The sequence below is a fragment of the Bos mutus genome, chromosome 28, assembly GCF_027580195.1.
Source record: "Bos mutus isolate GX-2022 chromosome 28, NWIPB_WYAK_1.1, whole genome shotgun sequence".
NCBI classification, from domain to species: Eukaryota; Metazoa; Chordata; class Mammalia; order Artiodactyla; family Bovidae; genus Bos; species Bos mutus.
In genome coordinates this window covers 35559010-35574161 of record NC_091644.1, presented here as the reverse complement: position 1 = coordinate 35574161, position 15152 = coordinate 35559010, and the positions used below count along the sequence as shown (strand labels likewise).

General features: G+C 36.8%; 1 protein-coding gene across 1 annotated transcript in view; it reads left to right on the top strand.

The window, feature by feature from the left end:
* Window positions 1–15152, top strand: part of RYR2 (ryanodine receptor 2) — an 819609-nt gene that overhangs the window by 387920 nt on the left and 416537 nt on the right. Inside the window, exons 13-14 of the mRNA XM_070364567.1 lie at window positions 9836–10000; window positions 12992–13113. Of these exons, the coding sequence (XP_070220668.1) occupies window positions 9836–10000; window positions 12992–13113 (287 nt within the window). The remainder of the gene's footprint in view (window positions 1–9835; window positions 10001–12991; window positions 13114–15152) is intronic.

Here is a 15152-nt window from a genome sequence, read left to right as displayed (position 1 = left end):
AAATTGTCATTGGGATATCTTTGTACTAATGTGAATACTCACTAGCCATTCTCATATTCAGGATTTGCAGAATAATCAACAATTGTTGATGATTGGATATATTCAGAATAAACACAATAAAGTGAAAGACAATTTATATCACTGATGTTGTCCCTTTTCCCCCCTCAGCTTTAGGGAGATATAACTGACATTTAATAATGTGTGAAAATAAGATTTACAATGTGATGTTTTGATGCACATATATATTGTGAAATCCTTGGTCTTTTTTTTAAAGAAAGCATTTTATATCATGAAAAATTCAGTTTGATTCATGCAGGTTTTCATAGACCTTTTCTTCATTTTCTCTACTCCTAGAATTTTAAACCGTTACATTAGTGTATTGAAATGTCAGTTTTTATCATAAGGTAGGTTGACAATTACCCTGTATTACACTGCCCCCAAGATGTCGTTTTTTTTTTTTAGCTTAAAATACCACTGAAATATTCCTCTGTGGGTGATTTTATCCAGTCTTTTTCCTTTCATGAACCATGAATAGAAACCTTTGGCTATTGAAATGATGGAATACCAACCTCAAATAAGACTTCCAATGAGATTACAAGGATTATGGAGCAAATTGTAAAAATAGAACAAAATATTTTTAGGACATAGTTTTAGCATGTTTTTATTTGAGATTTTTATTCTTGGCTCAAAAAATGTTTAAGATGCTTTAAAATGTATAGACCCACACAATAAAAATAAGAGTCAAGCTAACAGTTTATAATGTGCCAAGTAATGTGCTAAGTCCTTTTTATGTGTTTTCTTATTTAATCTTGCTGCTGCTGCTAAGTCGCTTCAGTTGTGTCTGACTCTGTGCGACCCCATAGAAGGCAGCCCACTAGGCTCCTCTGTCCCTGGGATTCTCCAGACAAGAACACTGGAGTGGGTTGCCATTTCCTTCTCCAGTGCATGAAAGTGAAAAGTGAAAGTGTCGTCGCTCAGTTGTGCCCGACTCTTAGCGACCCCATGGACTGCAGCCTACCAGGCTCCTCCGTCCATGGGATTCTCCAGGCAAGAGTACTGGAGTGGGTGGCCATTGCCTTCTCCATATTTAATCCTAGTTCAAACCTATAAAGCTTAGATACTGTTTTTAATCTTCCTTATGTAGATGACTATATTTAGGCTTAGATTAGTTAAGTGGCAGATCTAGACTCTGAACCTAAGTATTAATAGTAAATCTAAAGCCCCCTTTAATGATAAAACTTGTGATTTAGTAATGAGTAGCAGATAAAAGGGAGAAGGCAATGGCACCCCACTCCAGTACTGTTGCCCGGAAAATCCCATGGATGGAGGAGCCTGGTAGGCTGCAGTCCATGGGATCACTAAGAGTCGGACATGACTGAGTGACTTCTTTCACTTTCCACTTTCATGCATTGGAGACGGAAATGGCAACCCACTCCAGTGTTCTTGCCTGGAGAATCCCATGGACGGAGAAGCCTGGTAGGCTGCAGTCCATGGGGTCGCACAGAGTCAGACACGACTGAAATGACTTAGCAGCAGCAGCAGCAGCAGATAAAAAAAAATGTTGCTCATCTGTGATCACCTGTATATTATGGTTGCTTAGTGACTGATTAAATATCTAAAAATTAAAATCAAAATGGATAACTTGGGCTTTTTTATTATCAAAATAGTTATATGCTGTTTATCAATGCAGATGGATTTTTGCTTTTAATCAGGATTAAATTCAGAATAAATTCTTGCATTCAAGTGGTGTTTCTCAAAGGGTTTTGATAGCATAATAGAAAGTAATGCCCACTATGTTTTTACAGAAGATAAGAGAAATTCTGTTCTAGTTTTTATGGTAATTTTAAAGAGCATTAATACTCCATTGTGTATATGTACCATAGCTTTCTTATCCATTCATCTGCTGATGGACATCTAGATTGCTTCCATGTCCTGGCTATTATAAACAGTGCTGTGATGAACATTGGGGTACACGTGTCTATTTCCCTTCTGGTTTCCTCAGTGTGTATGCCCAGCAGTGGGATTGCTGGATCAGAAGGCAGTGAAAGCTATGGTACATATACACAATGGAGTATTACTCAGCCATTAAAAAGAATACATTTGAATCAGTTCTAATGAGGTGGATGAAACTGGAGCCTATTATACAGAGTGAAGTAAGCCAGAAAGAAAAACACCAATACAGTATACTAACACATATATATGGAATTTAGAAAGATGGTAACAATAACCCTGTGTACGAGACAGCAAAAGACACACTGATGTATAGAACACTCTTATGGACTCTGTTGGAGAGGGAGACGGTGGGAAGATTTGGGAGAATGGCATTGAAACATGTATAATATCATATATGAAACGAGTCGCCAGTCCAGGTTCGATGCACAATACTGGATGCTTGGGGCTGGTGCACTGGGACGACCCAGAGGGATGGTATGGGGAGGGAGGAGGGTGGAGGGTTCAGGATGGGGAACACATGTATACCTGTGGTGGATTCATTTCGTATTTGGAAAAACCAATACAATATTGTAAAGTTTAAAAATAAAATAAAATTTTAAAAAAATTAAAAAAAAAAGAACATTAAGCCTGACAGTGAGCTTGGTGAAACCATCTGTGGTTAAGATGAGGTGTTTCACTAATTTGAAAGGATATATGCATTTTTGTGTTCATTGCAGCATTATTTACATTAAGATTGATTAGTGCCGATCGATAGGTGAATAGATAAAGAAGATATGGTATACATACAAATATATATGATGAAATGTTACTCATCTGAAAAAAGAAATCTCTCCATTTACAACAATATAGATGGACATAAGGGTATGCTGCTGAGTCAGAGAAAGACAAATACTGTACGATTTCACTTATATATTTATATATATATATGTATGCAGAATTTAAAAAACAATGCCAATGAACAAGCATAACAGAACAGACTCATAGATACAGAGAACAAACACTATTGGTTCCCAGAAGGGAGAGAGACTAAAAGGTACAAACTTCCAGTTACAAATCAATGAGTCATAGGAATGAAATGTTCAGCATGGGGAATATAATTAATAATATTGTAGTATCAGCAGCAGCAGCAGCAGCAGTATCTTAGATAATACACATGGTAATTCGACATCATGGTGATGATTTTGTAATGTATAGCATTATGATTGAATCGCTGTGTTGTATACCTGGAGCTAACATAATGTAGGCCAATTATACTTCAAGTTTAAAAATGGAGATGCTGGAAAGAAATGCAACAAGATGTTAATGATGGTTATGTCTGGGAGAGATGAGGACTATAGGTGATCATTAATTTTTGATACCTTTAGGTATTTGTAGTTGTCGGCAATGAACAGATTTTGCTAGTAAAATTAGAAAGAAAACAACGCCCTTAAAAATGAAGTAAGAAAAGACGACAACAACAACAAAAAAATGAAAAAAAAAAAGATGAGGTATATCAGTCATAGGAGAAGGAAATGGCAACCCACTCCAGTGTTCTTGCCTGGAGAATCCCAGTGACGGAGGAGCCTGGTGGGCTGCCGTCTATGGGGTCGCACAGAGTCGGACACAACTGAAGTGACTTAGTAGTAGCATATCAGTCAGAGTTTAACCAGAGAGAGAGTGCCAGAATGAGAGACATATATATGAAGGGATGTTTTATATGGACTTGCTTTCTGAGATTGGAAAGCTGGCCAAGGAGTCTGTAGTGCGAATGTCCTGAAGAGGAAGATTGTAAGCAGAATGGAATCCATGGGACTCACTGTAGTCTCTGTGCTTAAGGAAAGCCTAAATCCTCTTTTAAAGACCGCACCCGATTAAGTGTGACTCAGCCTGGGAAGCCTCCCATTTTATTTGTTCCAGGTCACTTTAATAGAGACCCTGACTACGTCTGCTGAGTCTTTTCGCCTTCGTGGTGTAACACAATCTAATCACAGAAGTGATTCCCCATCATGTTCATTGGTTCTGTCCACACTCCAGGGGAGAGAAAATATAGTACAAGATTTTAGAGGGCTTCTCCTAAGGCTCTGTATCCTTGTTTCACTGTCCCCATGGAAGCTCCTCAAAGACCCTCTGTTATTGAATCAGGTCTGCCGCTTGCTGCTCACAAAATCAATAGTCACAAATGCTGATACAGAGAAAGGTTGCCTTGAATCAGAATAACTAGCTGTCTGGGAAGATGGTGGACTCAGCAAACCCCAAAACCACTTCTGAAGATTCTGCATAGCAGTGAAAGCTTTTAAAGGGAGACCAGGAAGAAAGCCTTCCTCAGCGATCAATGCAAAGAAATAGAGGAAAACAACAGAATGAGAAAGACTAGAGACCTCTTCAAGAAAATTAGAGATACCAAGGGAACATTTCATGCAAAGATGGGCTCAATAAAGGACAGAAATAGTATGCACCTAACAGAAGCAGAAGATATTAAGAAGAGGTGGCAGGAATACACAGAAGAACTGTACAAAAAAGATCTTCACGACCCAGATAATCACGGTGGTGTGATCACTGACCTAGAGCCAGACATCCTGGAATTCGAAGTCAAGTGGGCGTTAGAAAGCATCACTACGAACAAAGCTAGTGGAGGTGACGGAATTCCAGTTGAGCTCTTTCAAATCCTGAATGATGATGCTGTGAAAGTGCTGCACTCAATATGCCAGCAAATTTGGAAAACTCAGCAGTGGCCACAGGACTAGAAAAGGTCAGTTTTTATTCCAATCCCAAAGAAAGGCAATGCCAAAGAATGCTCAAACTACCACACAATTGCACTCATCTCACACGCTAGTAAAGTAATGCTCAAAATTCTCCAAGCCAGGCTTCAGCAATATGTGAACCGTGAACTTCCAGATGTTCAAGCTGGTTTTAGAAAAGGCAGAGGAACCAGAGATCAAATTGCCAACATCCTCTGGATCATGGAAAAAGCAAGAGAGTTCCAGAAAAACATCTATTTCTGCTTTATTGACTATGCCAAAGCCTTTGACTGTGTGGATCACAATAAACTGTGGAAAATTCTGAAAGAGATGGGAATACCAGAGCACCTGACCTGCCTCTTGAGAATTCTGTATGCAGGTCAGGAAGCAACAGTTAGAACTGGACATGGAACAACAGACTGGTTCCAAATAGGAAAAGGAGTATGTCAAGGCTGTATATTGTCACCCTGTTTATTTAACTTATATGCAGAGTACATCATGAGAAACACTGGGCTGGAAGAAGCACAAGCTAGAATCAAGATTGCCAGGAGAAATATCAATAACCTCAGATATGCAGATGACACCACCCTTATGACAGGAAATGAAGAGGAACTAAAAAGCCTCTTGATGAAAGTGAAAGTGGAGAGTGAAAAAGTTGGCTTAAAGTTCAACATTCAGAAAACGAAGATCATGGCATCTGGTCCCATCACTTCATGGGAAATAGATGGGGAAACAGTGGCTGATGTTATTTTGGGGGGCTCCAAAATCACTGCATATGGTGATTGCAGCCATGAAATTAATAGATGCTTACTCCTTGGAAGCAAACTTATGACCAACCTAGATAGCATATTGAAAAGCAGAGACATTACTTTGCCAACAAAGGTCCGTCTAGTCAAGGCTATGGTTTTTCCTGTGGTCATGTATGGATGTGAGAGTTGGACTGTGAAGAAAGCTGAGCGCCGAAGAATTGATCCTTTTGAACTGTGGTGTTGGAGAAGACTCTTGAGAGTCCCTTGGACTGCAAGGAGATCCAACCAGTCCATTCTGAAGGAGATCAGCCCTGGGATTTCTTTGGAAGGAATGATGCTAAAGCTGAAACTCCAGTACTTTGGCCACCTCATGCAAAGAGGTGACTCATTGGAAAAGACTCTGATGCTGGGAGGGATTGTGGGCAGGAGGAGAAGGGGATGACAGAGGATGAGATGGCTGGATGGCCATCACGAACTCGATGGACGTGAGTCTGAGTGAACTCCAGGAGTTGGTGATGGACAGTGAAGCCTGGCATGCTGCGATTCATGGGGTCGCAAAGAGTCGGACACGACCAAGCAACTGAACTGAACTGAAGGAAGTAATCTAGTGAATCATTGAGATGGGGGGTCAGAGTCATGGCCATCCCCCACAGTGTGCAGGCTCATGGGCTTCTCATGATCTTTCTTTAGATACTGCCTTTTCACACAGTTTATTTGTGAGATTTCTGAAGGGGATGCTAGGGAAGTGATCTGGTCATCTGTTAATTACTTATTCATTTCTGCTTCTTTGATTTAGGGAAAGAACCCACAAGTTGCAAACTATTGTGTGATGAAAAGATTTGAAAGGTTAGCTAGGGCCAAAAATGAGTAGAGCGTGGGGGTACCTGGTTTAAGGTTAGTGAAGAGACAGTAGAGGGCCTTCTGCAAGCTGCTTACACCTCCCAATACAGGAAAAGTTTTAAAGCCCTTCTCTCCACAAACCCACCTGCTGGAGTTTTTCCTCATGAAGCTTCTGAACATCAGGACTAAAGTCAGGTGTGTGTTTTTTTTTTTTTGCAATTCTGCCCTGGATGGGCTAAGCTTGGCCTGGCCCGTCCGTCCCAGCAATTTCTCTTAACCTGTAGTATTGTTAGACTCATATTTCACAGTGACCAGCTATTCTTTGCCAAAATGTGCCCCTGTATATAAGCAAATAAATTAAGTTTTGACCTTTTAACTCTCATAACTTTAGCCACTATTTGTCTTAAGGAGAACTGGCTTATACCAAAATACTCCATCATCTAAGGATGTAGGCCCTTGTCTTCTTTCTCTCAGCCACTTGACAGAATAATTTGGGGACATTTAAGGAAAATTTCAGTTAATGCTAGAAGAATCTCTTTGAACTACCTGGTCCATATAATTAAAACATAATGCTATTAGGACTAGTTTAAATCTGCTAATGAGTCTAATCTCCAATATTATATATAAAATAAATATATAATTTAAGGAGAACAGTTACTCAGACATAGCTGTGACTTGGTCACGAGCCAGATTGACATACCCAATGCCAAAACATCACTTTTTATTTTTCAGGCTTATCTTTTAAACTTCTAGAACCATATGAATATTCATTCGGAAATTAGATTTTCCAAGCATTCATGAGTAGGATTATTTGAATGCTGGGATTGGGGTTATTTTATTTTTTCTGAAGAGTGACTGGTTTTTTCAGGCAGTGAATCTTGCTGAACTGCAGCTCCAGTTTCTTCTTTCTTTAGCAGTGGGCTGTTGCTTGTACTTTTGTGCTCAGTTATTTTGGAGTCTAGCTGCTGCTATTTACTAGGTCTCCCCTGGGTTTGCATAGTATAGTGGTTAACAAGAATTGGCAGATTGCATAAACAGATTTTGTGGCTACTTTTCTCATCCAGGATTTAGCTCGTCTAATTTTTTTGTCTGCTTGTGAGCCCGAAACTGTGTCCTTTGATACCTTAAGTATCAAATACGGCAGCAGCTTTTCTTCTGCTTGAGCTCCAAGCAAATTGCACAGGGCATGCCCCTAGGCAAAGGCTACATCTTACCAATCTCTTGGGTACTGTTTGTCTTTATAGAGAAGTCTGATGTTCACTTTCTGCTTTTGGTCTCTGAAATGCCCAACCACAGATTCTAAAAAATATTTTTTTCCAATTTTCTAACTGTTGTCTATGGATGATTAGCCTAACTAAACTACAATCATTTCCCAAAGCCAGAATAACTGAAAAGAAAACTAAATATAGATGATTTATAAAATATATCAAGGTAATGCTAAAACTAAAGATCACTAATTTAGATATAGGTTAGCTAATACAGGGTTTTAGGAATCTGACTTCTCACCTAACTTGGACACTTTATTTCTGGTAAGATAGACTAGTTTTCCATTAGATGCTTTTACCAGCTGCCATGTTCTTAACATGGTGATGGGTCAGATCATAGAGATTATTTTTACCTGAATGTCTCCTAAACTTGAGCTACAGAAAATGATAGGAAATAAAAGAAGGAAAGGACATGACTGGCTTTTGTTCTTTTAAACAGCAAATAATCAGGTGTTTTATTTTTGTTTTGTTTTTTCCTCTAATGTCACTTTAGTAATTCTTACTTGACTTGAGGATCAGAATAATTACAAAAACATGGTCATCATGAAGTTTTGGAATTAAAAGTTCTAATCCAGAGAGTGATGTGAAGCACTTCAGTAAAAAGCAAGCACAGCTTACCTTTGCACTTAGCAGCTGCACTTTTTCAAAGCCCAATCCTCAAACCTGCAAATAGACTACAAGCCGATTTCCTGGGATAAAGGAAAAACAAAAAGCATGTTAGAAGCTCCTTGTTTTATTTTGAGGAGATAATTGCATTGTTATATATTTTCCCTAGAATTTAATTTTTCTATTTAGAGGGTTGGTTTAAGTAGATTTGTAGTTTATCTGGTTTGATAGAATGAAATTGGAATGGTTTATTATCTGTTTTATTGCTTATTCTTACAATAGTGTTTCAGGTTATTTGCATAATGGTTAAATCAACTTAACTTATAATTGCATTCACTTTCTTATATGACCTTGACCCTTTTTGCATTAAGAATCAAAACTCATTTAAGTTTTAATTTTCAATTGTTGACGGAGTGTCCTTAATTATTTTGGAGTTCTTAATTATTAGTGTGGTGTAATAAACCCCCTCCAGTGTTCTTGCCTGGAGAATCCCAGGGACGGGGGAGCCTGGTGGGCTGCCGTCTATGGGGTTGCACAGAGTCGGACTCGACTGAAGAGACTTAGCAGCAGCAGCAGCAGCAGCAGCAATAATGCCATAAGAAATCAAAATTTCTGTTTTACTTGAATTGTTCCTTTTGGTGGTTTAACAGACATAAAATTGACTCCAACCTAATTTTCAGAAACATTTATATAACTAGTACTGATTTCAAACAATGCTGTAACAGCCAAAGAGATAGACAAAAAGTAAATTTAACAAGAAAATTAGAACAAGGACAATAAGGAACCACAAAAGATATTGTAACCAAAAGAGTATTAGATTTTTTTCTTGTTATTTTAAGAATTATACAGAACTTCAAGATATAATGAGTTTTTGAAGACCAGAATGAAACATGGAAGGGAAAATTGAAGGAAGAAGCATTAAAATAAATAAGGATTGAAAGGAAATATTTAGTTGGTATCAGAGGATTGATTGTTTCTTCCTAGCATAGGGAGCTCTGTAGTCCAAAAACCATATTGAAACTGAATTATACCCTTGATTAGTGTTTGAAAGAAATCATCATTATTCCTAACACCCTCATTAAAACAAAATTAATCATTACCATTATAAATAACAGATTCATGGTCAAAATCCTGAAAGTTTATTAAAGTGTTTATTTTATCACAGATTCTGTGCTGAAAGTGTTGCATTCATTATCTCATTTTTTTCTGATACTGTGGGGGAGGTTCTCTTGTTAGCTTTATTTACAGATGAGAAAACAGAGGCTTAAAAGGTTTAATTAAGTTATCCTAAGACTTTAGAGGTACTAAGTGGCAGAGATTAGGCTCAAAATTGAATTTTCTATCCCCCCAACCTATACTCTTAGTCATCAATCATAAAAATAATAATCTAGAAAGAATATGAAACCTAAATTACTGATTTTAAGGTCTCCAGTTTGGAGTTTGCCATGAAGCAATATAAAATTTTGTGTTATGGCCGAAATAATTTTCTACCCGTATGAATAATTCAGGAGTATGTTATTTATCCTTGCAATCTCCTACTCAGTTTCCATTAGAGATTTAACTGCTACAATAGAACATTTGACCATTATCATTTCAGAGGGCTACATTTTTCAAGGGACATGATTTACAACAAGGCAAAGTTCTTTTGATATTAAACCCATATTTTTTAAAAGCCTTTGCTTATCTTTTTTTTTTCCTCTCTCAGGAAAAATTGGATGTAGGAGTGAGAAAAGAAGTTGATGGCATGGGAACCTCTGAAATAAAATATGGAGACTCAGTATGTTATATACAGCATATCAATACAGGCTTGTGGCTGACTTACCAGTCTGTGGATGTGAAATCGGTGAGAATGGGATCCATACAACGTAAGGTAAGAATGTACAAAAACACTGTCTATGGCAGTCATTCTTAATGACTGAAAACTACAAATGCAAGACCAAAACAAGTAGCTAACACTCTCAGCCACTTGCTATGTTATTTACATGCTAGAGGTCCAGTCCCACCCTGAGAAGCTCTCTGGTTTTTGTATGGTGAGCAGTTTTAGATGTTGCTTTGTTGTTGTCGTTTAGTTGCTCAGTCCTGTTTGACTTTTTTCGACCCCATGAACTGTATGGCCTGCCAGGCTCCTCTGGATAGAATACCGAAGCAGGTTGCCTTTCCTCCTCCAGGAGACCGTGTTTTATCAGCACTCTCCACTTTGATCCATCGCTTTTGGGTGTCCCTGCGTGGGGCGTGGCTCATAGCTTCATTGAGTTACATAGCCCCTTCGCCACACAAGGCTGTGAACCATGAAAGGGTTGAAATTTTAGTTTTTTTTGTGTTTTTCATTATCACACCCAAGTCACGCTTATCTCAGCTTGCTGTCATTTCATCTATTCTGGTTGTTCATCTCAGTATGACTTCTGATTGTGAATTTTCACTCCTCTTTCACTGAAGTTATGCCTTCTTGCATCCTGTAGACAATTAAACTAGTTTATATACTTAAATAATATTCTGCTATTTCACTTTATCTGACTTAATAAAATTAGATATGATTGCTAAATTTTATCAGTTGAAGGGAGATAAAAATCATGCTTTAGTGTCTTTTACTTTGTTGATAAATAAGTGAATAGACATCACAATATTTAAGAATCCTTATATTCATAGACTAAACCCAGGTTGGCCTAGTTTATTCTTCTTCTTAAATCTTATTGGTTTCTACTTATATTTTATTTTAGAACTTACATAGAATTGCCACATATATTCATTTGATAAATTTATGCATTAATTTTTCTTTGTTTATGGATATTGAAATTTGAAATTCTAACAATTTTCAAATTTTGCAAAGTATTCTTTCCTTTGTCTTTTTTCAACCATTAGAAAATATAGACCTTTCATAGGTGACAGACTGTAAAGATAGGCAGCAGTCATTGTTCACTTACTAGTTTACTATTTAAAGAATATGTTTTCTTTGAAGGTTCATTAGAGCTCACTTGTGAAATTGTCTAGTCCTATGATCTTTTAAATATTGGATCTTAAATTTCCTTTCCCATCTCTGTTAAATAAGTTGATATCATCAAATTTTCTACATTAAGGATATGCCTTTTGATGATTTTTTAAATTTGCTAGAAAGTCATCCATGTCCTCTGGGGTAGTCAGTTATGTTCTTAAAAAAAAATTGGAGGGGGCATTAAGTCTCATACGGCATTGATTTATTATATTTTATAATTTTAATGTCTTTTGTATCTTATATCATATTTCCTGTGTTTATTTCTTTCTTTCAATTTTATCTTTGGCTTGCTTTGTGAGAGGTTAATCTCTTTCATTTATCTTCTCAAAAAATAAACATTTGGGGTTTATTCATCCTTACCTACTATATCATTTTCTTTCTAGTTCATTAAATTCTTTTTTTATCTTATTTAATTCCTCTTTTTAATTTTGTTTGTTTGTTTTTTAGAGTCTTAAAAAGAGTAATACATTGCTTCATTATGGTCATTTTTTCTTTGTCAGTGAATGCATTTAAGGTTTGGAATTGACTTTGGGACTTCCCTGATGGTTCAGTGGTTAAGATTCCCAGTTTCCACTGTAAGGGGGCAAAGGTTCAATATCTGGTAGAAGACATCACAATACTTAAGAATCCTTATATTCATAGACTAAACCCAGTTTGGTTTAGTCTAAGATCCCAGATGTTCTGTGGAATGGCAAAAAGAAAAAAAAACTTTGAATAGAAAAAAAGACTGAATCTCTGTCTCATTGATTTTGGTATAGGGAAAATCCTCTTTACATTGCTTTTTAGGTAGTTTGTGATATTAGTTTTAGTTGCTAATTTTCGTTCGGTTTATCTGGTTAAATGTTCTGAAGACTTTTTGCTGTTGGTGTTGCCTGAAGGGAGTTAGGCACGATGGTTCCATTTACATACAGTACACAAGTGATCTTTGCTGTTGAAAGTCCTGAAGATGGGAAATACCTTGGAAAACAGGGACAGGAAGTGAACACTAGAGGAGGTTTTAAGGTGCTGTAACATTCTCTTTCTTGATTGGGTGTTACACAGTTGTTGCACTTTGTAAAATTCATTCAGCTGTTCAATTATCTCTTTATGTTGTATATTCAGAAATATAAAGCCTAACAAAAGAAATAATACAATAAAATACATTTTTTAAAAGAACTGAGATACCTTAGAAGCATTGCTACTGCTTAGTCACTTCAGTCGTGTCTGACTCTGTGCGACCCCATAGACGGCAGCCCACCAGGCTCCCCCATTCCTGGGATTCTCCAGGCAAGAATATTGGAGTAGGTTGCCATTTCCTTCTCCAATGCATGAAAGTAAAAAATGAAAGTAAAGTCGCTCAGTCGTGTCCGACTCTTAGCGACCCCATGGACTGCAGCCTACCAGGCTCCTCCATCCATGGGATTTTCCAGGCAAGAGTACTGGAGTGAGGTGCCATTGCCTTCTCCGTAGAAGCATTGCTCAGTGCTGATAAATTAACCCTGCTATGTTCAGAATTACTGTATAACTGGTATTCCATGTAATGTTTTCCTTTGCTTCTTTGTTCAGAGTTTGTTTAGACTGTGGATGAATTATTGAATACAGATATGTGAAAGCACTCTAATATTTGTTTTTCAAATCAATACATTTATTGATTTGTGTTTAAACAACAATTGATTCATCTTTAAAGCAACAACTGAATAAATATATTGAAGGATGAATTTGTACAGGAACATGTGCATATCACTTTACCTGACCATGACTGCGTACAGCCTGTTTCACCTGTCTTTAGACTCTGTTTATTGTCACGGCTCACCTTTTTGAGTGCACATCTTCCTAACACCCATTTGAAAAAAGGATGTTGGGAGTAATGGAGTTATTTTTGTTTTCATGCAGGCTATTATGCATCATGAAGGACACATGGATGATGGCCTAAATTTATCCAGATCTCAGCATGAAGAATCTCGGACAGCACGTGTCATCCGGAGCACAGTCTTCCTTTTTAATAGATTTATTAGGTACATTTTCCTTCTTTGTTGTGATTGCTTGATACTTTATTTCAGTTTCATTTTCATATTACAAATAAACAATTCTAAAACATATTATGTTGGTAAATCTCATACAGTTTGGCAATTCTGCTGAACACATTAGGAAATGCTAGATAGATAATTTTGTGTTTTTCTTTTTTAAATTGGAATATAGTTGATTTACAATGCGTTAGTTTCACGTATACAGCCAAGTGACTTAGTTATACATATTCATATATCTGTGCTTTTTCAAATTCTGTTCCCTTATAGATTATTATAGAGTATTGAGTATATTTCCTTTAAATGATTTTTTAAGAAACGACTGTGGTTTTAGGAATTGTATATGTAACTTATAATTGTTAGCTGTATGTGAGAATTATTCTATAACATACCCTTGTGCTAGCTCTTTCACACTGAGAGTGGTACTGCCTAGATACTTTGTGAATTTTGAACTTTTTTTAAAGTGATTCTTGTAATAAATAAGTTTTCCCATGTAATAATGGAAACAATTGCATATCTACAAAAGTAAGTCTAACTTGTGTCCAGAGTGTTTTCTGGGAACCTTATCCCAAGATATACTCTGGTTGGTGATAGGTATTATATCTGTTTTTACACTTGCCAATTTAAAGATGGGAAAAACTGATATATATGTGTATAAGCTCTTCTCAAGTGGCACAGGTGGTAAAGAACCCACCTGCCGATGCAGGAAACATGAGATACAGGTTTGTTCCCTGAATCGGAAAGATCGTTGGAGGAGGAAACGGCAAGTCATTCCAGTTTTTACATGCAGAATCCCCATGGACAAAGGAGCCTGGAGAGCTACAGACCGTAGGATCGCAGAGTCAGACATGACTGAAGCAACTGAACGTGCATGTGCGCATGTATATATTTATAGTATATACATATTTATTTGTTAGTGTTTGTCACTCAGTCATGTCCAACTCTTTAAGACACCATGCACTGCAGCCCACCAGGCTCCTCTGTCCATGGGATTTCCCAGGCAAGAATACTGGAGTGGGTTGCCATTTCCTTCTCCACATATTTATTTACAATGATATTTAGTTTTTTAACAATTTGCACATAAGTGCAAATTGTTAAAAAAACAGTGAGTATACCTCATAATTTTTGGCCAGGTTTCTTCATTTATTTTTTCTTTGTGATTTGCCCTATTATTTGATAATATTTGTATTAGGCCATTATGAGCTTTTTCTGTGTTAGAGATATTAATTTCCTATATAAATTGTAAATATTTCTCCATTTTTTTGGTTTGGAAAAGATCTTAAAGTGCTTTTTCCATCATGGTTTGCTCAATAAATCATGTCTTGGTTTTACAGCATATAAAAGACCTTTACCACCTAAGGTTATATGAATGTTAATTATTTTCTGCTTCTTTTATAAACCATTGCACTGTGTATGCATTCTGTGCATACTTTCATGAAATCAAAGCATGTGCACAGCATTCAGCTTCATCATATCCCTAGTATTTATCTCAATTCTCTGTCTCATATAAATCCTAACCCTTTTCAGATGGAGTAATGCTTGCTGGAGTATGCATCATCAGATTCTTATTTTTTATAACAACACTTTAACTGTGAAATTGTAACTTATTTAGGATCAATTTTACTTAGACTTTTTCCATCTTGTTCTTTCCATAGTTCTTCTTTAATACTGCCCAATCAGTTCTATTGAAGAAAATAACCATAAATCTTTAAAATAGCCTATTTTCTGTGTAGTCTATCCATCAGTACTGACTTCTTCAACTGTAGAGGTTTTTATTACAGTGTGACTTGTGTGGTGTTTTCAGAGGCACTGTTGAGATTCCATTTGGCAAGAAAGAGCTAGCTTAATAACAGAAAAAAATTATTTGTTTTAAAGTATATTTGGTCAGAAAGTTGCTGTATCAGTGTTCAGACTTAATGTAGTGATGCTATGCCTTAAGTGACGTTTTCTATGTTGATCAAGATAGGATAATTCATCTTGGATGTGATTGACTTTCACACATTTGTTCTTTGCTCAAGAGTACTCATATT